Raw genomic sequence first — 21,793 nt, 5'->3', positions numbered from 1 at the left:
CTAAAATGAGGTTATTAGCTTCAAACAGCTTGACGTATCCAGGGTTGAATTCTAGTATGAAAAATATCGCTTTTCATAAGAATAAAGTGAATTAAACCAAAACTTTTGTGGTAATAATTTGAAAATGCAGCGGTATACAAACATAATATTATCCTAATGCAATAAAATGCTATTACTTATAACAAATCTTTTATCACATTATGCGTAAAGCTATTTAAAACTGGGGAAATTCAAATAATGTATTCTTGTTCGGTTTAATTTTGTTGCAAAGTTGTATCTTGGTTTGAGAAGAGAATTTGCGAAATAATTAAAAAAATCTCTATCGATTGACACTTTCTAATGTAGTTCTAGTAACTTTTGAAATTTTAATTTAGCTTAAAAAAAATATCATAAAGGCCAGTATCTTAGTTTTTATGCCAGCGAAAGGCATCTAGGATCCTTATAGAATCGAAGTTTACCTGGTAGAGAATAAAAGTTTATGTCATACACCCTGCCTAAGAGTAAGTAACTGAAGAGCTTAAATCCGATTACACAAATATAATAACGTCTTCCAAATTTAATCAAGGTTCAGCAAGCGATGGATCCTACTTCTTATTTTCGTATGAACTGGCTCGAACCTTTCTTTATTAGAACGCTCGGGACTAAAACAACCTTAGCGCATCGGAATCACGATACTCGTATCCGTTATCAAATTAAATAAGCCATATCGTTGGATTCATTTGATTACCATGAGGGGTTAAGGTTACTGTCAAAACTTGTCTTACAATCGAGATAGAGCATGCCTTTTACGCAGAATAAATTTTTAATATCTCTTTCCCCTACAAACCGAATTTTTGCTCTACACCTTGCAAGATATCGCAAGGTAATATGAGATGCAAATACGATGTTTCCCATATACTTCATCATGATGATTCAAAAACATTTCTTTCCATAAAACTCTCAATATTATTTTTGAAGCACTGTTCCGTGAAAAGAGCTTTATCCTTATTTTCTGTTGTGTAACATAATGTTTCTACATAATTCAGCAACTGATTACAAGTTTAGTTCAAAAATAAATCCAAAGATCAATGGGGCAGTAGATTTCCGAACAGCATTACCACATTTTCGATATCCGTCGGAGACAGCCTTCGATGAGTTTCTGTCAACAGCAGAATATTTAAACTGTGTAGCAGTTTTGCGTCATCGTCGATGTTTTCCTTCACATACTTTCCTAACATTTTCTTGATTTACATTACGTCCAAGGCTGCACATCACTGTCAAGTACATTGATTGGCATCGTTAAAGATTTGATGTTTGCTTTGGCAAAGTTATAATTTTGTGGTTATCACAAATTAGACACCTAACAAATTGTTTTAGGACCATGGGTGCTTCGCATTATTTGTCCATGGCACTTAACCGCAGTTATATGTATTAAAAAGCGAGCAAACCATTATACTAGAAAAGGTGAAAAAATTGATAAATTAAATGAAAAAATAAATTTTCAAAACAGTTTTTCCCTAAACGTACTAAAAAATAAAAAATAATGTATATTAAATGACATATGTATTTATGTATCAGTTTTTGGTCTTTATCATTATTCGTTATCGAAACTACTAACTGTTCACTCGACGACATGAGTTCAAACCCCAACCTAGCCTAGCTCAAAGTTCAACCGACGACCCACTTTTCTCTAACTTAATCTAACAGTAATAAAGTAAACACGTTATTTAAGCTAGATTAAAAATTAGAAGAAGACCAAGAAGAAAAGGAGTTAATGCACAACCCCATCAAAGGCGCAAGTCTTTGCTACAATCGCTATCTCAAAAATCTTTTCGTTGGAAATAATACTCCGGCGCTACAGGTCATGGTCGTCCGGTTTCTTGTGGCAATTGCAACATTATTATTATTATTTTTCCAGGAGTATCATATGGTCTCTTGTTAACCTAATCCGTTTTCTTTTTGTGTATCCCGCACACAGGAGCCCAGCTGTGGTTGAAAGCTCGGCCACATTCCAGCTTTGAGCCGCCTCCAGGACATTCCACTTACGAAGAACAACGGTGCGTGCTACAGGCGCGTTTGTGAAATAATGTTACTGAAAGACGTGTGCGTAGAAAACATATCCCTCTTCAGCTCGTGCACGTGTGGGTTACCGTGAACTGACAAACATTACTTGACGCATTCATTTCATCCTACCCCAAAGGAAGTTAGCAAGCGAAGAAAGCGAACGAGTGCGGAAAAGCCCAAGCCGTAGCTAGAAAATGGTAGTGAATTTTCACCGCAATGGCCCTTGGCGCATAAATTGGCACCTACGACCGAACATGTGCCGTGCCCCGTCCAGGCCGTTCCGTGCCACGTTGCTGCTGTTCCATGTAAGCTGCATATCGATCGGAATAGCTGGGGCTGGGGCTGTGGCTGGGGCTGGGGCTGGGGCTGGGGCTGGGGCCGGGGTCGGTGATTCAACAACGCGAAGCGGCAACGAGTGGCGACCACCGGAACCGGAGTGGTGGTCCCCGTTGGCCAGCTTGGCTGACAGCTCGTTGACATCGCTGACAGGTCCGCTTGATCCGCGTCCGGCTCAAAACCAACGGCCAGCCATGCAGGAGCAACCGGGAGACGGAGGGGCGGGCGACACCGTACCAGGCACACACACACATCCAAGCACGAGGATGGGTTCAAGCGTGCCAAGTGTCCACCGACGGTCCCCGTCCGGAGGGTTGAAGTCGTTCGAAGCGGCGGAAAAACATTTCCTGTTCCGGCGTGATTTGAGTAAAACGCAGGATGCGCCTCCCCGGTTCGCCCCGCCGTCGGACGCCGTGGGTTGGACGTGGGCGGACAATCGGACCGGGAGCGGACCCATCTGCCGCGGGGAAACGGGATCGATGGACGGAAGTTGCAACACGAGCCGGGGGCGACCCGGCCCGGTGCTAATGACCAAGGCAAGCAATTCCACCGGAACGGAAGATTTCCCTGGATCCAACCGCACAACGTCCCCGAACAACGCGTCGGCGTTCCTGGCGCTGGAGGAGCTGGAATTAGCGACACTCCAGTCGCCGCTGGAGGAGGAGAACCACACCGCCCACTACTACACGGTTGTCAATCTGGACAACCACAATGACGTGCTGTGCGACGACGAGTACCAGATGGAGTACAACGAGAACTGCTTCATCGACCACAACGTTACATGTGTTGGTGATCCGGACTTTTGCAATCTGACGTACGACGAGTACCGACAGCTGCTGATGGATTACATCTATCCTTCGACGGGCGAATGGATCCTCATTGCCTCGCACACGGTGGTGTTCATCATGGGACTGGTAAGTTCTTTTTTCACACCCCTCTCTCCGCGGGAAAAGCAGTCGATAATAATGTGTGCTGAGCGGGTTTGTGTGTGGTACATTATTTTCCCGACGGCTCATTTGTCGCCGACGGGCATCGACTACTGTCGATGGCGTTGAATGGCTATTGCTAAACGATGCATGCCCTTGAGCACACCATAGGAAAAACGTCCATTGTAAGGAATGTGATTTTGCATTCCAACATGTGAGCAGCGGGCATATGCAGGACGGCCCTCTGTTTTTCAATTAACATTACTTACATAATCATCATGTATCAATTTCTGCCATACCGGACGGGCCGCAGCAATATGGATTCCGTTCAACTACAGCGATGTTTATTATGCAACATTGTGATAAGCACGGATCAGGTGTGATAATCTGACACGTGATTCACTGCACCTACTATCCCACACAAATTCCATGGTAGCTCATATTTTCCCTCACTTTGGCGCATTGCATGGTTCTTCTTAAGGTTAGGTTTCAGATTAAACTTTGATTTGTGGAAAAAATTATATTTCACTAAACCTTATTTCTTACAGGATTACATTGGCCTTCTTGGTCATTACCTTTCAGTGGTATGTTTAGTGTATCACCACTGTGAGTCAATATGTTCACATTTTGTCTATAAAACCAGTAATGAACATATTCTTTTGCTTCATTCGGTTTTAAATAGCTTAGTAAAATTGCAAAAGTGCTGGTGCAATTTACCCCATGGGGGCATCCTGCCTCACTTGGTCTTAGTTTTGTCTTATGAAATGTCGATAAAATGATTTAAACTTACGACTTCGATCAAAAAATAAGTTTCTTTTGCACTAAGAAGTAATTCAATTAGCACCCTTGATACAATTGCGATGATGTTACTAGCTATCGGCCATAGACATCAAAGAACACAAGAGCACCACTAGGTGTTCATTCTTGTTAAGATATTAACAAATATCCCTTCGTTTTGTGCTCATTTTTGAGCAAGTTTCTGAAAGCGTGTTAAAACTTATGCTGCTAAAAACACGTCGCAGGCAAATGTTCTCCCCCTTTCTTGATTTCATAAAATTAACTAGAATGAGAAACTATCTTCTTGCGGTTCTTGCGGAAATGAGCCTGGTAACATACCTACCTACCACTTCAAACGAAAACCGCCATTCAACAGATAGTTTCGCCTCTTGTTTTCTGCTAATGGTGCAAAACAACGTTCGATGGGGTTGGGAAAATAATTTTCTTTTTCGCCTACTTTCCCGCTATTGCGCAATAGTTAGTTAGCATGTTTTCTTGTGTTGAGATATTTTTTCCTGTACACAAAAGAAGCTGCTTCTCCGGAAGGGTATATCTTCCACTATTCGCTTCGCAGGTCGGCAAGAGTACTTGCGGAAATGTTTTAGTTGGAAAGTTTGCGCTTCAACCAGGATACTTCCGTCCAACGAAATAGTAATTGTGTTCTGAAGTAGTAGCGAAAACGAGCAAATCGCGGAACGGTGTTCGCGAAAGACGACGGATAGCAAAACTTTTTCCCGTTAAGCCATTTGCATCCGACGTGTCGAATGGGGGTCTTGAAATCAGTCTTGATATTGTAACAAAATCTACCTGGCTTTACGCACAGTGCAAATGAAAGCTTCATGCCTCAAAGGGCTATCGAAGAGATCCTTTTATCTTTCCAAGTTTTTGTATTATTCTCTCACTTAGATATCGGCTTCAGAGGAATTGGAGTTCAATCTTCATTTGTTCTTGAATATTAACATGTTTTATCAGAAATTATTTAAAAATAGTTTTTATACGATGTATTTCCAGTTATTCAACTACTAAAATTTCACCAAAACAAGTAAAACTATTAAAAAATATATAGTTTTTTAAATAACCATGCGTTGAAATCTATTTTGTATTCCATTCGCAAGTTTTAATTACTAAAAAAATTTTTTGAAGTACACTTATTATTTGTTATCTAGATGTATATTAAATTTTTTGTGTGCAACTAGAAAAAGGACGGTAGTATAATGAAAATAATATTTTATTCATGTTGACAGAAGTTTCGTAATATTTTTAATCGATTTAATAATAGCCATTAGGCCGGTTTGAAATTTGTTTTATATCAATTCATTTCCATGGATGTTTGCTTATAACTTTCAAGCATCAAATACCAAATGGTATGGTCATTCAATTGATCTGACCACTGCTTTAATATGTACGTTTATGTTTAACTAAACTAAACTAAAAAGTTTGACAGAATAGTTGCTAATGCTTCTACCGATCTGGGGGAATATACTGAACTTAAGTTTCATACAATATGTTTTCTCTTCCGAAAGAAACCCTTACAAAGTCTCCTTTCCTGCCCCTGACGAGATTTTTGCATCTCCTGAGGCAATGACCCTCGTTAGGCTTAGCAGTCCTTTTCTTTATAAAAAACAATCTATGATTTTCGCACAGTTTTTAGTATTGATGGATGGTTTCTACTTTTTTTTTATTTCTATTTTCACGGTGCGGGCCGTATTGTACAAATGATGGGTTCTACTTGTTTTCTATTTTTCAAACACACCCTTTGGCTTTTCTTAAACGTAAGCTGTCATCTACACTTAAAAACGGAAGTTTGAGCGCAGTTTTCCAGGCGAACTCCCAAGTGACTTTCGTCGTTTATTCACAATCCCTTCAGCTATATTCATCCGATTACAGGAAGCACAACTTTTTTGCAAAATTCCAAAGCATAAAAAAGTTCCCCCTTAGCTGCGACAAAGAATTTTCAAAAACCGCTAGGGGTTATATATGAACCATTTTATGACATCTGGTAGGGTCATAATTTTTCCGGAAGTGGCCGCAAATCAACACCGGATAACCGAGGTAGCGTTAATGCAAGAAGAAGCACAAGCAAATATTTGTTTTCTATCTTTTTGGTTATAATAAATAAGGTAGTTAGTGGTTAGGTCAAATAAACAGAAGATGAAACTAGTATCTTCGAACGAATAGAACAAAATTTATAGAAAATAGACTTTTGTTTTTCATAATATGTTCATTCAATCTTCATCGAAAACTGCACTAACTTTGAATAATTATAAAATCATACGAATTGCTTATAAGCTTTATAACATACCGTCTGGTTCTGTAAATATTTCCCCAAGATATAGGAGCCTCATAGTCGCAGCGACTATCCTCGCACGCACCAGTTGGCCAATAATCAGCATGTTGCTCAGCAGGTATCGGTGATTTATTGTAACTATCTTCTCTGGGCGAAAACGATCTGCCTCCGTTGGGTTTTCCCGTAGTTTAGGTTTTCACTTGACTGCCGCCTCAATCAATCAGACCAGAAGGCCCGTTTTATTGAAGGCAGCGTAAGAGCAGCATCCCCGTTCTGGTTCGGTGAACTTAAAGCTAGTGTCGCTGGCTGGCGTTGCATGTGGGAGGACAAGGACTACAGGGGGGCGGAGGGGGGAGGTGTTGAGTTCCTCGAGGGAAATACAAAGCATTCTTTGCATATTTTCAATGTGAAGCATGAGTGATTTCCCCGTGGTTTGTAGTGGAGAATGGAACGTAATTTCCAAGCCAAGGGTAATGGCTCACAGTCGAGCTATTGCTATTAGTGAACGTCTTCTACTTCATTGAAGGACGGATTCGTAAGCCTAACCGCGCCATGGCTTAGCAGCTAGTCAAGAATGCCGATCAATTGTTTAGAGCACATCGAAAGTTTCATTAGCAAAATTAGATTCTAGCGTGTATGCCACAAAATTCCATTGTACTACAGGCTTCGTAGTCCAACACAACACAGCCGCTTTCATATTACGAATCGGTTGAGTAAAGTTGCGAACCCTGTAGAATGAGAAGCGCTTCCGAAACCTCAACGGAATTTGAAGTACACCCGTGAACACGTACAACTCTGCGGGACATCCCGGCTGATGCTGGGCAATTTTGGCCAACCATGAAAGGCACTCGTCGCGTTCGTGGTCACTACGGGAAGGTCGTCTCCGAACCAGCAGATTCTGCAATGATTGATTAAAGCTGAGCGCTGCTGAAATGTCATCACCAGGGTAAATCTCAATCCATTAAGCTTGACCCATTTGCTCCATTTGTTATAGGGTTATGATGAAAATTTCGATAGGAGGAATGAGCGAGCTGCGAAAGGCAAAGAAAAACGTTGTTATGATGAACATCTCCATAAACATAACATACAATGAGTAGAAAATATTGCATCCTTTAGCTAGAAAAAAAGTCAATACAAAAAATGTTTCATTAACATAACATTGTTCTCCTTCTACAATGTGCCGTTAGCATGACATACACATATGCGTTTTCCAATATCGCTCTACTTCCAATAACTTTATATCTAGCTTGTATGAAAACATAACCAAAATGTATCAATCACGTGAGATCATCACATCATTTCAACAGGCTATAATTTTTTTCTAGGTTTCGCAAACGTCGCCGTCGATATCCGCCATGGTATCTCCGCGGTTGACCAACGAATTACGGGGGAGCTGCCGATTCGCATCGGTCAGTTAATGCGACTATCGCTCAAGTATCTCATGTTTACCGAACTCCAATTTGACGTAACCGCCGAGCGACGGTGGATTGGTATGCATCGTACTGGCCACGTGTGTGCGTGAGTACAGCGTGTGGACGAATGCCTTTCATCTTGCTCCAACAAATCGGCGGCTCGATGCTATCCTTGGCCCGAGATTACGGGGCAGCGACTCCAATAAACATCGGTCGGGGTGGCCGATGCTGGTATAGATGAAACAACAACTGTCCACTGTCACCGACGACGCAGGAGCATCTACCGCGTCCGTACCATTACTTCGGGAAGGACGTTTTGTGAGTCAAGCATAAACACGGTCCAGACTCGACTTAAATGGATTTCCTGTAATCCAAACAGTCTAAACAATCTCCCATCGGACGTATCGTTTTTAGTATTGGTGGTTTCCCAGCACAAAACTAAACTGGACGTACTATTCGAGAACCTCTGTGTAACAAAAACTTTTCCCTTTTTGGTGTATAAACAACATTTTAAGTTATTCATGAAACATTTTCAATTTACCTTCCATTGTGTTAATCCACATCATCATTTTCCTTGCTTTCACGAATACAGCATAAACAGTTTTCAAGAATAAAAAATAATTAACGGTTAAAACCTTTGAACGTCTTCACCAATAGCAACATTTTTAATGGAGACTTTCCATCAACAGATTAGATTCTAAACGTACCTTACATTTTTATTATAATCTGCACTTTGACCAAATGCTATCAGACCACTTTAATTATCGTGTGTTTTATCTAATATATTGTATGATAAGCTGGTTCTCATCTGTTCAGACTAAAAACATTAAATACAAAAATACAAAAATTTGCGGTACATCATAAACTGTTGAAAAAAAACTCGTGATAAAACGTTTAAGCCACATGCAATGCGTTTAAGCCACATTGTTCAGATGCTATGAAATCAGTAGTGAAAAATCAAAAATTAAACTACTGATGATATCATATTGTTATCATGAAGCGAGAAGAAGCAGAAGGGAAAAGCATTGCAGAAAAATAATATTTCAGGATTTTAGAGCTAATCCGTTCATTGAGTTGGAAAAATTCCTCTACTTTCTTAAGACCTGTGAAAAAAATAAAACCAAAGTAAGGGCTATATACTGTTTGAGTTCCATCAACTGTTTGTCAATCATCCATAAGATCCAAAGATGAAGATAATTTTCAAAGCACCAAAACTTACACTACATACACATACAAATACAAAAATGTCTGAATGTTGTAACAAACTATGCAACTAGACCTGAGATCCATGACTAATTTGCCATATCAATAAACATCGATGTTTATCTGAATAGCTAGTTGTGCTACATTAATAATGGTAATTAGAATTGATAATGATACAGATATAAAGAACGAACTCATATTTCCCGTTAGAAACTTCTTAGGGGACTTGGCTTGCAGTATTCTGTTTATAAGCAAAACTTAAACTGGTCTAAAATTATGAATGAGATAGATAACAGAGATTAATACGTGTATAATACTTGGACAAAGTGATTATGCGTTAGCCTTATATCTATTTAGTTGTATTTATGAAAAAGACACACGATGTTATTTACTTTTATCATAACCCCAAAAAATTTAAACCAATACATAAGTTTGCGATTTGGTGACATCATGCTTTTTAAACCTTGTATTCAAGTGTACTTATAGAAACTGGACAGCTGTGTATTCTAAGCAACGTGGAAAAATGATCTAGGTTCTAAATTAACACAAAACATAAGAGCAAATCAATGATAATTTAGTTTGATGCGAAATATCGAACATTTTGTTAAAATGTTCCTAGTATTAAAACAACTGGTGAAGGTGAAAAAGCATAGTAAATCCAAAAATTATATTTAAAATCTCGTCTGGACACAAAATTGCGGGGACAACGCAATCCTGTTGTAAAATTATAAAATCAACACCCATAAATCAATCGAAAACTTGTAACGTGCTCCTCAGCAGTGGGTGATGCTCAGTTGATTGTGTTCTCAGACAAGCAGCAACTAGATAACAGAGTGCTACTAAATTATGTCACTGAATCGTGTTTCAACAAACTCACCCCGCCTTTGCTTTTCTCTTTGGAGCTCGAAGAGCTTATCGACGCGACATGTTGAACTACCACTAACAATTCCGGATGAAGCTCTCTTCAGGAAGACCGCAGGCAAATATTATAACGAGCTTAAATTATAATTGCATTGTGCGACAGCTTGGGCCTTTGAAGGAGCACCCATCCTACCATGTATCCGACTGTAAAGACACAGTCTCTGCTGGCAGTCCTTTAGAAGCTAGTTAAACACGCGTTTAACCTACTTCCAGGACATCTTCTGAATCCCGGGTGTAACCCGAAGGCACACGCTGCTTCTCATTAGCGTCAAACGTGGAAGCCGTTCCAGCTCACAGCTGTCGAAAATGGCATTGGCAGGGTTGACATTTGTGGGCATAAATTACGCAACGGAATTAGCATGTTGCATGTACTCGTTTAGCTTCATTTGCATACTACCGGGCAAAAGGACGGCAACTCTCGCATTCCTGGCCGGCGCCGAATGGTTCCTGACTTAAAAAGGGAAAGCAAATGTACGGCATCCCTTGACCGGCGTTGGGCCAAAGTGACGACATCTTTCTTAACCGCACTGATCTTTTGCCCTTGCGATATGGCGATCGAGTGCGAAGACCTTCGGTGGCTAAATTTAGCCCCTTCGATTACTCATTAACAGCTTCCATTCGGCTAATGTTTTATTTATGTTGCCTACATCGAAATGCGCTGCTATTTGCACTGTCCACCCGTACAACACACGCCACATCGCCATGGCATCCATTTGGCTTGGTATTTGTTTTCCCACTCGCTTCACCACTGCCGATAACGGTAATGGTAAATCTTTCCATCAACAGTGGCGGCTTCTTGCAATCCGCTGCAAACCCGAGCAACCGGCAGACCCTGGCCTTCCACACCATTCACATTAAGGTCATCGTCTAGTTGCGGCGGTTGCCAGCACGGAACGTCGAAAACAGACTCTGGACAAGTCGTCGGTTGCGCCGACGTTGCCCTGTTTGTTATGTCATGATTTGTCGTTAATCATGGCCATCCTGCAGCTTCCGTCTGAGCTATAATAAGACGTATGCTAAATACGTATACGTTCTTATACGATTGTTCCTCCTTCAATGCTTGGAAGCATGTTCGCGTGTGTATTTGTGTGTGTGTGTGCGTATGTGTGAGCAATTTGATGTTTGTTCATCTGCCGAATATGTTAGATTTGCCAAGGGAATTGATTAAATTGTTTGTGTAGGATTTTCTTTTGGTGTTCCCTTTTTTTTTTTGTTGGTTGTGCCAAAGCAAACAACAACATACAGCAAACTCTCTGCTAGTTTCGGTAGCGTTGAATCTCGCGTCTACATGATCAAATAACGATAATGACGTTGTACAACAAAAACTATCGTCACCAAACATGCGAATTCAATATCGATGCCGCCGGAAGCTGGTGTTTGTCGATTCAATGAGCACGAATACAATTTCGTCTCTTCTGCCGGCTTTTCCGTACAGCACATTCCGGTCATCGCCCAATTGGTTACAGGAAAATAGTTTGTACTTTCAACACTTTCTTTGATTCAACTCTACTTGGTTCTCTTTTGTCGCTGCGCTCGGTGCAGGCTTTGAGAAGCATACATGCCTTTTTGAACGGAACAAAGTTGCGATGCGACCAACACTCGACGGGACATTACCGGCGGATGCTGGATGCACTTTTCACTGATGCTTTATTTATTTTCGACTTATCACTTCGTGTTTCTCGTTCCCACACCCTCGCAGGTCGGTAATGCGCTGGTCTGCATAGCGGTCTACACTAACCATACGATGCGCACCGTGACGAACATCTTCATCGTCAACCTGGCCGTCGCCGACTTCTTCGTCATTCTCTTCTGCCTCCCGCCCACCGTCGTCTGGGATGTGACCGAAACGTGGTTCATGGGAAAGGCCATGTGCAAGGTGGTAATCTACTTCCAGGTGAGTTTCCTTTATCATCACCAGAGCGCTCGGGATCAGAGCTCGGCAAAAGATTTTTCGAACGTGAAACTCGTTCAATCGATTGATTTTAACAAAAACGGAGCTGCAGCTTGTTGTATTTAAATAATGTTATTTAAATTTGTGCATTTTGTTTCGCATGATCAAAGGTTATTTATTGCAATAGCTTGAAATATGATATGTTTTAGAATTAATCAAATTTGAGTTTCACGATGTATCTAACAAATTCTTAAGTGAGTTTTGTACAACAATAATTTCCTAAAAACTTAACTGAATTAAATCATATTCCAAGCACAAATTATATTTCAATTTACAACATTGAAAATTGGCGACCCCTGATCTATATAAACAAATGGCGCGATTCAAAGGAGGGCTATAAAAAACTAAGCATTTTTCCCGCGCTCCATCCATCAGCAAATGCTTTTAACCTGTTTTCTCAAATCTAATTGCATATTAGAGATAAACAATCAAAACGTACGGAAAATTTGAAAAATTCGATATGATAGGCGCTTGTGCGTGTGTTTTTGCTTGGTATAAAAGATTTAGCTTTCATTTGTAACTTATTTAATTTAATGTTATTGTTAAAATCGTTGCATATTAAAATTTATTGATAATTCATTGATTCCCCCATGCGGTATAAACCTTGCTGCATAACCTTCAACGAATACACTTCGCCATATGGTGCTGCCCTTGGATTTTATAGTAGTGGTCAAGGATCCATACACACGCGACTTGAGGACTATTTTCATTAGAACCATATATGTTTCATATATATATGAACCTAAACGTGGGTTCATATTAATGAAATCCTCAAAGTTGCTGCTACTAATTATTGATTTACGTAAAAACTACAGAATGTTTCTTTGGTTCAAGTGCATCACAAATATAGATTTTGTGCATTTTTATGATGTGCTGTTTTTATCAAGAAGGGTGAAACCGTATATGTTGGTTTTGTGTTTGTTATTACAACTAAGATTCAAATGTAAAATTTAGATGATTTCATTAAAAAGTGTAGTGTTACACAACATTATTTAATGGAGGCGCCTGGTGTTTTGCTTCACACAACAGTACTGGCGAGCGGGATATGAAAATGCCACTATTTCACTTATTGTGAGAAACTTCATTCAGCCTAAACTAGAAAGAACTTAAATTATAATTGTCGAGAACAAATGTGCGCATGGAATCAGGGTGATGTAATATCACTAGCATATGAACTTCCCGCTTCAAATGCTTTCTTTTGCTTGCTTGGTGCTCTTTAGCTACTGAAACAAAAAACCTTCGAAATCTCATGAATAAGAATTTCGAAATTGTCATTCCTCTCCTGGAACATTCCTCCTCGCACTAAAAGCAATTGGTTCTCATTCTCGGGACAACAGATCGCCCGAGAACACCCGATAAGAGCACAATCGGATCTTCGCACGTAGCCGATGCGGATTCTAAAGCGCCTTTCGTTCCCCGAGCCCACACAATATGTTCCAATCGACAATACATTTAAGGGCGCTGCCAAATTCCAGCATTTGCTGCACGCTCAATCTCAGCTCACGGGACCAGCATAGCTCAAAATGCAAATACGCTGGAAACCGAGCGGTAAGTATCTCGGGTGTCACGTTTCCACTGCAGCGCTCAGATGCTGAACAACTGAACAGCTTATGCTGGGCCAATTGAGCTCGCTTGCGTTGCTGCCTCCGCCAAAAGTGCATTGTCTGAACCGCACAACCATTTGTGTGGCTTCGCCGTAGGTGGTCTGTTTTTACCAAACCACAGCACGTTTCACGGACAAAGTCACTTAACGGTGCAGCACATCGCAGCGATACCATCTTCGACAGTAGTTATTGCTCTCGAGCTCAGCTGGAGATTTCGGGAGGAATGGCGTTCGTTCGACATCAATTACACTTTCATATCTCAAACGATGCGAGCGACTCGTTGGCAACCGGTTGCCGCTTACGGGCAAATTCAGCGTTAAAATCGAGCACCATTGTGCTCCACTGCTTGCAAACGGTGGTGTGTGAATGTGGAAAATATTCCAAAATTCATTACATTATTTCTGTCTGCGATGGAATAGGTATGACGAAAACAATGGTGCGATCGAATGTTGCAAGCAACCAGTTATATTAACAGCATAATAACGTATCTAGGATTTGTATCTATTATCATTGATGATACCTTATCTAATGCCGACTTTTACTGGGGAAAATTGTGCTCTATTTTATTTGATGCGAAAATATAAAAACATCGTTAAATTAAGAGATCTATTTCCACTAGTTTTGGTAGCATCGGGATTTGTAAAACTCAAAGACTCGATCCTTTGACGATTTCTTAAGAATTGGATCAATTTTGTGGAATTCGAATCAGAGTTGATTCGTTCAGAACTCGATATGATCCGAATCTGACTTGATTTGATTCAGGCTTGAGCCGTGCCTATTTGAATTCGATGTGATTCGATTCAGATACGATTCAGTTTATTAGTTTCGAACGCTGAATAGGATGCATTGGACATAGAGATTTTCGTGCGATTTATCGTAGAGTTGGGAAAAAATCATGATTTCAAGAAGAAATAAAGTCTGTCCATTATTAATTTGAGCCAAGGAAAGCGCGCTACTGTGGCGCCTCTAGTGGCAGCCGGAAACTATTTTTTTTAGTAGTATTAGTAACTAGTAACGATCATAATGTGAAAGTTTCGGACGTATAATCCTTTTCTTCACTAAATGTGGTATAATTGAAATTGAGTGGTCAGAACTGAGCCCGCACAAAATTATTTACATTAGAACATCGGTAATCTATAGCGTTCTTCCATCACGTTTATCCCACGGGTTAACGAGCATTCAGATCTCATTTACGTTTTTAGCAAAGTGTTGTATCAAACGAGACTCTCCATAGAGAATCTTCTTTAGACAGTGTTACAAATCAAAATCACTGTGCCGTTTTTCAATAGCTACGATTAATCGATGTTTCGTTGTATTAGTTGTTTTCACTGTCAACAGAACTACTTAAAATGGTGAATCGGACATGGGAAATGAGTGATATGTTTTGCTTACGAAAATAACGACATACCAGTTTGTGGATTTGATAAAGATTCGGATTTGGATATTCGATTCCCAGACCGGCATGATTGGTTTATATCGTCTTGCGACTGGATGGATTTGAGTTTGGATGTGGCTATCCGGAATGATTCAAATATATAGAGGGGATTTACCCACCACTAATATGTACAAACTAACCCTATTTTTAAAGAAAAGAAATTGCCATTCGAAATAAACTTTTTATTTTAAAAAAAACCTTTTCCTGTAAACAAGAACGATCGATGTATCTTTTATGTATTTTGCGGAAGGGTGAAGCGAGAGAAATAATTAATCGTGTTGACAATTCTTTGCAAATTGCTGTCTGGCTCGAGGATGTTCTGATGTATTTGCACAAACACGGGAGACGGATGGTCAAAACGGAAAATAATTCCGTTAATTAAACTTACCATCACTTTCATCCTTCTCGGTCAATAGTATTTGTCAATCGGGTGCACTTCGAAAGGGCAATTCTGGGGCAGTTTGCCGCTTTCCAGCTGTGACGCGAACGTCACGCAACAATTGCAATTCATCACTTCCCAAGGCCTGTCCCTACGCCACGTCCCTTTTCCTCACCACATCCACCACGTCCTCGCCCTCGCCGTCGAAAGTCATCCGATGCTGCGCCGGAACTAAACATTTACAACTTGTCACCCGCCCAGTGTCGCACTCAAACTCTTCATGTGTGTGTTGCTGCGTTAGTGTACCGCCCTATTCTGGCCACATCTTTGACGGACGTGGCCATGGCAGCTTGGTCTAACTCGACCTAACCAGACATCCAAACCGCTTTGCGCTGCTCGTCAAGCAGAGTGAACCCGACGTCCGGATGGGAAGTAAATTAAATTAAGCGCCCGTAAAATATGCTTCTTTAATGATGCCACCCATTATCACACGTTGCGGTACGTGTCCTTCTCGCGTGGCGCACCGCTGCAACCGGTTGTGGGACGGGTGAAACCTACGAAAGGGGAAGGAACATGCAGACGGTTGGGATCCAAGGAAATTGCAACGCATATTCCCACAAACTGAAGCATGCATCGTAAAAATATTAATAATATTAATAAATTATTGGGATAATAATAATCGTAGCAAGGCGCCACACATTTCCCCAGCGGGTCGCGAACACGGGGCACGAACGTACAACATCGTTCCGGCATTCCTCGAAAAGCGAATGACAAAAAGAAGGGATCTCACCTTCAATCACCCAGACCTGTACAAACCAGACCTTCTCCCTCTGCCTCATATTTCTACTTGATGAAGGTCCTATCCCTGCCACGAACTTCCGAACTCCAAGTTGTAGGGGAATACGGGGCACAAGAAAAAAAAAAACAAACATAAAAAGCAAAAATATATTATCTTAGAAAAATGTTGAGTAGTATATTACTAATGGGAGAAACGTAAATAATACAGCCCTGGTAATAATAGAATAGCAAATACATTAACATATTATAAAGGTATTGCGGTTCACCTTGTCAAGATCTCGGGTAAAAAAATAAGAAGCAAACATCGACTGTAGACAAATGAGATGAATTTACATGAGGTTACTCTTATAATAACGAATAACGCGTTATAATTTTAATGACACGTGTTTTCATACAATTCAACGCGTACAATTACATTTGGTTATTGTTCTTCTTTTTAACAAGTTACCATGTATTTTCCATAGAAAAAGCGGAAAATCAATATTTTACGTAATTTTCCCCCCATACTCCCCTACTGATCCAGCGAACCGGATCCTAACTGAAAATAATAAATATTTATTAAACTTGCTATGATATTTTCCGAGCGCGTCACTGTGGCGATGATGTTATGCAGTCGATCGAAGCTACGCGTGTGGCATTGTCCTGCGGGCGAAGAAAAACTCCAACCATGGTTTGCCTTCGGCAGTAGGTGGAAAATGTTTCTGTCGAGATTTTCTCGTAAAATCGTTGACATTATGTCGTACAAATCCGCCGCCGGCCGGCCGCCTGTGACTGGGCGGGCTGCGTTGCGTTTCACTGCTCGCTGATGCGTTCCGACACCGACGGCATTTTCACTAGATAAACGGCTAAATGATTAATGATCATAGATTCGCCTGTGGAGCCGTCGTAAGGGGCGCAAATTTGAGTACAAAGATGTCACATGCTGCGGGGCCATGTTTGCCTAGCGTAATTTTTTTCTTCTGTTCACGCATTCATCCAAGCTCGAGGGAAAATATCAATTTCTTCACTCCCTTCTACATCGGCTTCACACACCTCTGCATTATCGAGATATGAATTTGTGAATGTGAATTTTACGCCAGAGGAACTTCGTCAAAGAGGAAACACTTTGAAAAGTGCGTATTAAAATTCCTTTTAGCATACAACTAAGCATTTTTTGCGCTGTTCGACTCTTCGACACACGAAAAATAAACAATTTGTCACTTTAGATGTTCTGCAGGTTTTTACATCCCTCTTGGTCGAGTAAAAGTAAGTGTGGGTAGCAAACGGCATTCAACATAAAACAATGGGATAGTTTGCGGAACAGTTTAAAGTTAGAGAAGATTATGCACCCGTTATTGCGACGTAAATGATAATTACATTTTGAATCCTCTTAGACTGTTTAATTAGAACTAGAAATATATTTTAGCTGAAAAAAACAGGTTAATTTTCCGGACAGTTTACTTTCCATCTTTTGTTCTAGAATTTTTTTTTTCAATGGATTTTCAAATCCCTTAGAGGCAACGGAAAGAAGAAGATGAGTATCCTGTTCTACTAGCATGAAAGTGTTTTGCACTGAAAGCTACAGTAGACTTCCAATTGATCACGGTAAATGGTGGAATAATAGAAAGCGGCCAATCTTCAACATGTTAAAAATATTAACAAGTGATTACAAATTAATACTTAGTAAAAACGTGTATTAAAAGCACGGAGTTCAGTGGATCTAAAATACACTGTTCACATTTAAAAAAAAAAGAATTTTTATACCAACCAATTAACAATAGTTTGAGAGTGTTGTGTCCTTTTGGAGATAGTTCAATCGATAAAGTTTGTCCGGTGTCTTCTGGGAAGTAATACCGTAAAATACCGCAAGTAAATTTGATTAAACATTGCATCTGTGCTAAAAGGTTAAACATTTTTTTAACAACACAAATAGCGCTCGTATGTCAAAACGTTCTAAGAACCTCAAAAACGTCAAAATTTACGATAAAATTGTTGGTTGGTAGATTGCATCACCAGTTTTTTCAAATCCCGAAACTTAAAAGGCAACCTACGTATAGTTTCAAGAACACCTTCATATCAACCTCTAAAACTTCAAACGAGAATAATGATCACATCCAACGTTTGTTTTGTGTCAGGCAAGTCTTGAGTAGGTATTATAAACGTAAGAACTGTAGTCCGCTAGCCTCGGTTTTCGTCGCTTGGTGTTTGGTGACGAAAACCGGGGCCAGCCTGAACACATTTTCCATTCACAACGCAAAACTTCATGCGAAAAAACCGTCCACCTCTTTTTTGTAGGTTGATTTCCTCCTTGGTTGAATGCCAAGGTTACATCAATAACGATAAAATTTTTCTCGCCTTACTTTTGGTTTAGTTCATTTCGTGGTTTCATGGTTTGTTATACCCGGTTGACAGAAATTGACATTGTTGCTGGTACTATGTAGTTCCAGCAAGAGTCCCAGCAATCTGCCATGGAAAAACTTGCTGGTACTACATGACAGCTGCAAAAAATTTGAATTTTTGTCAACCGGGTACGTTTTAGTCTAAATCAAAATATAAAAAAGTTTGATGATATAACATCTAGTCTAATTTCTTATAGTTTTCCTTCTAATTTATGTTTCTATTCGTTAATTTACGTGGACCTGGTTTCAACTACCTAAAATTGCTGAGATCGGTAAAGAAAGGAGAGGCTCCCGGCAGGAAACCAAGAAGATTCCTATACTTACAATAAACACACTTTCACTGAGGGGAAGCAATGTGCTTTCTTAACTTCAGAAACAATAATTAAGAATGTTTTACACTGTTTGGATTGCAATTAGTTTTACAGTAATTAGCTGTACAAAAACTATCGATCATATAAGTTTCATCCACATCTTTTCGATAGGACTCATAAAGACCTTAGTAGCTACCAAAAACGACTTTGTTTACGTTGACCCAATGTGCCTCCTTTTGCAGGTATTTTTTTATTTTCATGAAGCAAACTTTCGGAAGAAAAGGTATAAGATGAGCATCATAACTTTTTTATTCTAACATGCAATCATAACTTTTCCTTTTCTCGATTATACAAATCACACATCAAACGAATTCCCTGTCCATGTCAAATGCGCATGTTACCGGCCAAAGACTTAGCTTGAGCATTACTGGAATAGGCCACCGTAGAGAACGCTATGTTGAACGATCTGTGTACCAGTTGATTTTGTTCTTTCATCATCGTACCATTTTCCGGTGCTATATTTCATGTTGGCGTGTGATTCATGTCGTACGAGAATGAACCAGATTCACCCAAGCGAGTTAAATAGACGACTGATTCCCGGTGTTCCCTACTCGCGGGAGAAGTTAAAATCGAAATGCAGCTTTGATTCATTTCAAATGTTCAGTTATAGCGTTTCTGTGTTGAGAGCATACTTTCATCGGGTCCAATTCCAATACACTTTTTACTGTGCTAGCAAGTTTTCGTTTGCCTGTACATACTTTCTATTCCCTAAGCTCATAAATATTATGATAACGTAAATGAAATATTACCCAGTCACCCGAGCAACAATCGGCCTGATGTCGTAGCCGAGAAATTTCCATCCGGTTGTCTGAGTCCACAGGGTTTTGTACAATAGCTTAGGGAAGGCTTTGGAATTTTCGCCAACATTTTTCCAACGGAGCGCGTAGAAGTAATTTTGATCTTATATAAAGCTGAATGCATGCTGAAGGCAAATGGCGTTGCTTCGGAACCACTTACGAAGGCCAGTGAACAAAGTGACAAAACGATTTGGGACGCTTCACGTTTGAAGTTGCTTTCTATCAACGGCTCTACCTGACCGAAAAAGTGATATTTATTCCGTCTGAACGCTCCGGTGGAGAAAGCTCAGTGACGCCCGCGTCGACAACGACTAGCCGTAGCGAGTGACTGTAATGTGCCAAATCCTGAACCAATATTTTCACCTCAGATCACCCGGCAAGGTGCTCAGCATTCCGATGTTTGTTTACTTTCCACCTTGGGATTCGCCTACACCGCGACGGCGGAACCTGTGCTGTGCCGAACAGAAGGGGTTGCGACCACGCGAAGGTTGTGCCTTTCGACAGCGTTCCGGGTTGATGAAAGATTTGTGAAAAATGGCGTGAAGAAAAGTAATCAGTAAACATCGGACCGCACCGGGGCCCGCCTAGACGCATCAAACATGGGTAAAATCACGCTCCTATGTCTCGCCACTGACGCTGCTCGCCGATGTTGGGCAACCGGTTGACGTTGAGTTCGGTAGAAGGCAAGGGCAACAAGAAATCCTTCTCAAGAGCACCACCATCAGAGGCGAAACCACGCTAGCGGCGCGTTCTATGATTTTTTCTTATTTTTTACACCAATCGCTCGTGTGCACGAAGGATCGTTTAACCGCTTTCCTGGTCCCGGTCACGGCCAAAACCGTAGCGTGCCATATTGGTCGGATCGTTGCGCTGCAGATCGTGCGTGCGTGACGACTCCGTTCCTAGTGGAGCTTGCAATTGTAGTTGTTCTCCATCGGTGCAGTGTGTTGGTCGGAGGGAATGGGTGACCTGGAACCGCAAAACCGCCATTCCCATTCTTGAAGAGCGGCGCAAAAACTGAATGTTTACCTAGGATGTTGTTCTTTGAGATACTTTGTTTAGATTCGTCAAACATAGAGTATATTACTTTTCGAACCTCAAAATCGCTGGTTCGGTGAAATAGCTACAACAGTTCCATTTTTATTGCTTGGCTCTAATTGACTGCTGGCAAATTTCGTTCGACTGAAATCGAGTTGTAGCTGCCTGTGAATGCTTGACTAAAATAAAATGCTCCAATCATTACCAAACTGACTAGCAGTGCAATGCATTGACCAAACTATTTTCATATTATAAGCTGTTACGCAATTTTGTCTATACCTGAATAAGTGTATTTACTCCAAAGTGTTTTTAGTGTTTTTAAAAGCGTTGTCTGGTACATACAAACAGGTTACTATAAAATACCTTTCAAAGCTAAACTAACTGAGGAAACTTAAACTAAACATGAAAAATTTGAGGAAATTTATGAAATATTCTAACTATAAATGCTTAAGGAATTTATATTATCTATTATAGAAAATGTTACCACAAATATGAGTATAAACTGGAGTGATTATTTTAATTGAATTGAAATGAAACACAGAGCCAAAAAAAGTGAAAAGATCACATCTAAACCAATTATTTTGAGCACCTATTAAAATTGAATAATTATTATGGGAAGGTTCTTAAAATCTGCCAGTTATTTAGGAAAACAACATTTCAAAAAAAAAATGTTTTACGCAGCTTTTTTTAATTTTAATACTACTGAAATGTTTCTTTTGGAAAATATAATTTCTTTCTTATTACGTAAATAAGTAGAAATACAGTCTGACAATAAAGTATCCGTACAGTCACCAATTTCAACTTTAAGCCTAGTTATCTTAGGGACTACGTGGCCTAGGACAACCATTTAAACGACATATCTTAGATACACTTCTATTCTATTCAATGAGTACTTAACATTTCGAAAAAGTTACTTGTTGGTCACTTTGTTCTAAAGATACCCAAAAAAGGCTCAAAACCGATGACAAAAAGTATCCGTACATGATGAGTATTGATGATGTGCCATCCGTACATGATGTGCCAATATGTGGCGATCAATACCACTTGCCTCAATAACAGCCTGCAAGTGCCAAGGCATCATTTCTACCACTTTTTTTTCTCGAAAGATGCTGGAAATTTAACCCGATCTCATAATAG

At 40.2% G+C, this 21,793-nt stretch overlaps 1 protein-coding gene across 1 annotated transcript in view; it reads left to right on the top strand.

The window, feature by feature from the left end:
• Positions 1-2,297: 2,297 nt before the first annotated feature.
• The window catches only part of LOC131264596 (neuropeptide SIFamide receptor-like), a 33,885-nt gene continuing 14,389 nt past the window's right edge, over positions 2,298-21,793 (top strand). Inside the window, exons 1-2 of the mRNA XM_058266871.1 lie at positions 2,298-3,293; positions 11,605-11,799. Coding sequence (XP_058122854.1) covers positions 2,298-3,293; positions 11,605-11,799 — 1,191 coding nt within the window. The remainder of the gene's footprint in view (positions 3,294-11,604; positions 11,800-21,793) is intronic.

This window comes from Anopheles coustani, chromosome 2, assembly GCF_943734705.1.
Source record: "Anopheles coustani chromosome 2, idAnoCousDA_361_x.2, whole genome shotgun sequence".
Lineage (NCBI taxonomy): Eukaryota > Metazoa > Arthropoda > Insecta > Diptera > Culicidae > Anopheles > Anopheles coustani.
The sequence above is the reverse complement of the archived record's forward strand: the minus strand, read 5'-3'. Positions and strand labels throughout refer to the sequence as shown.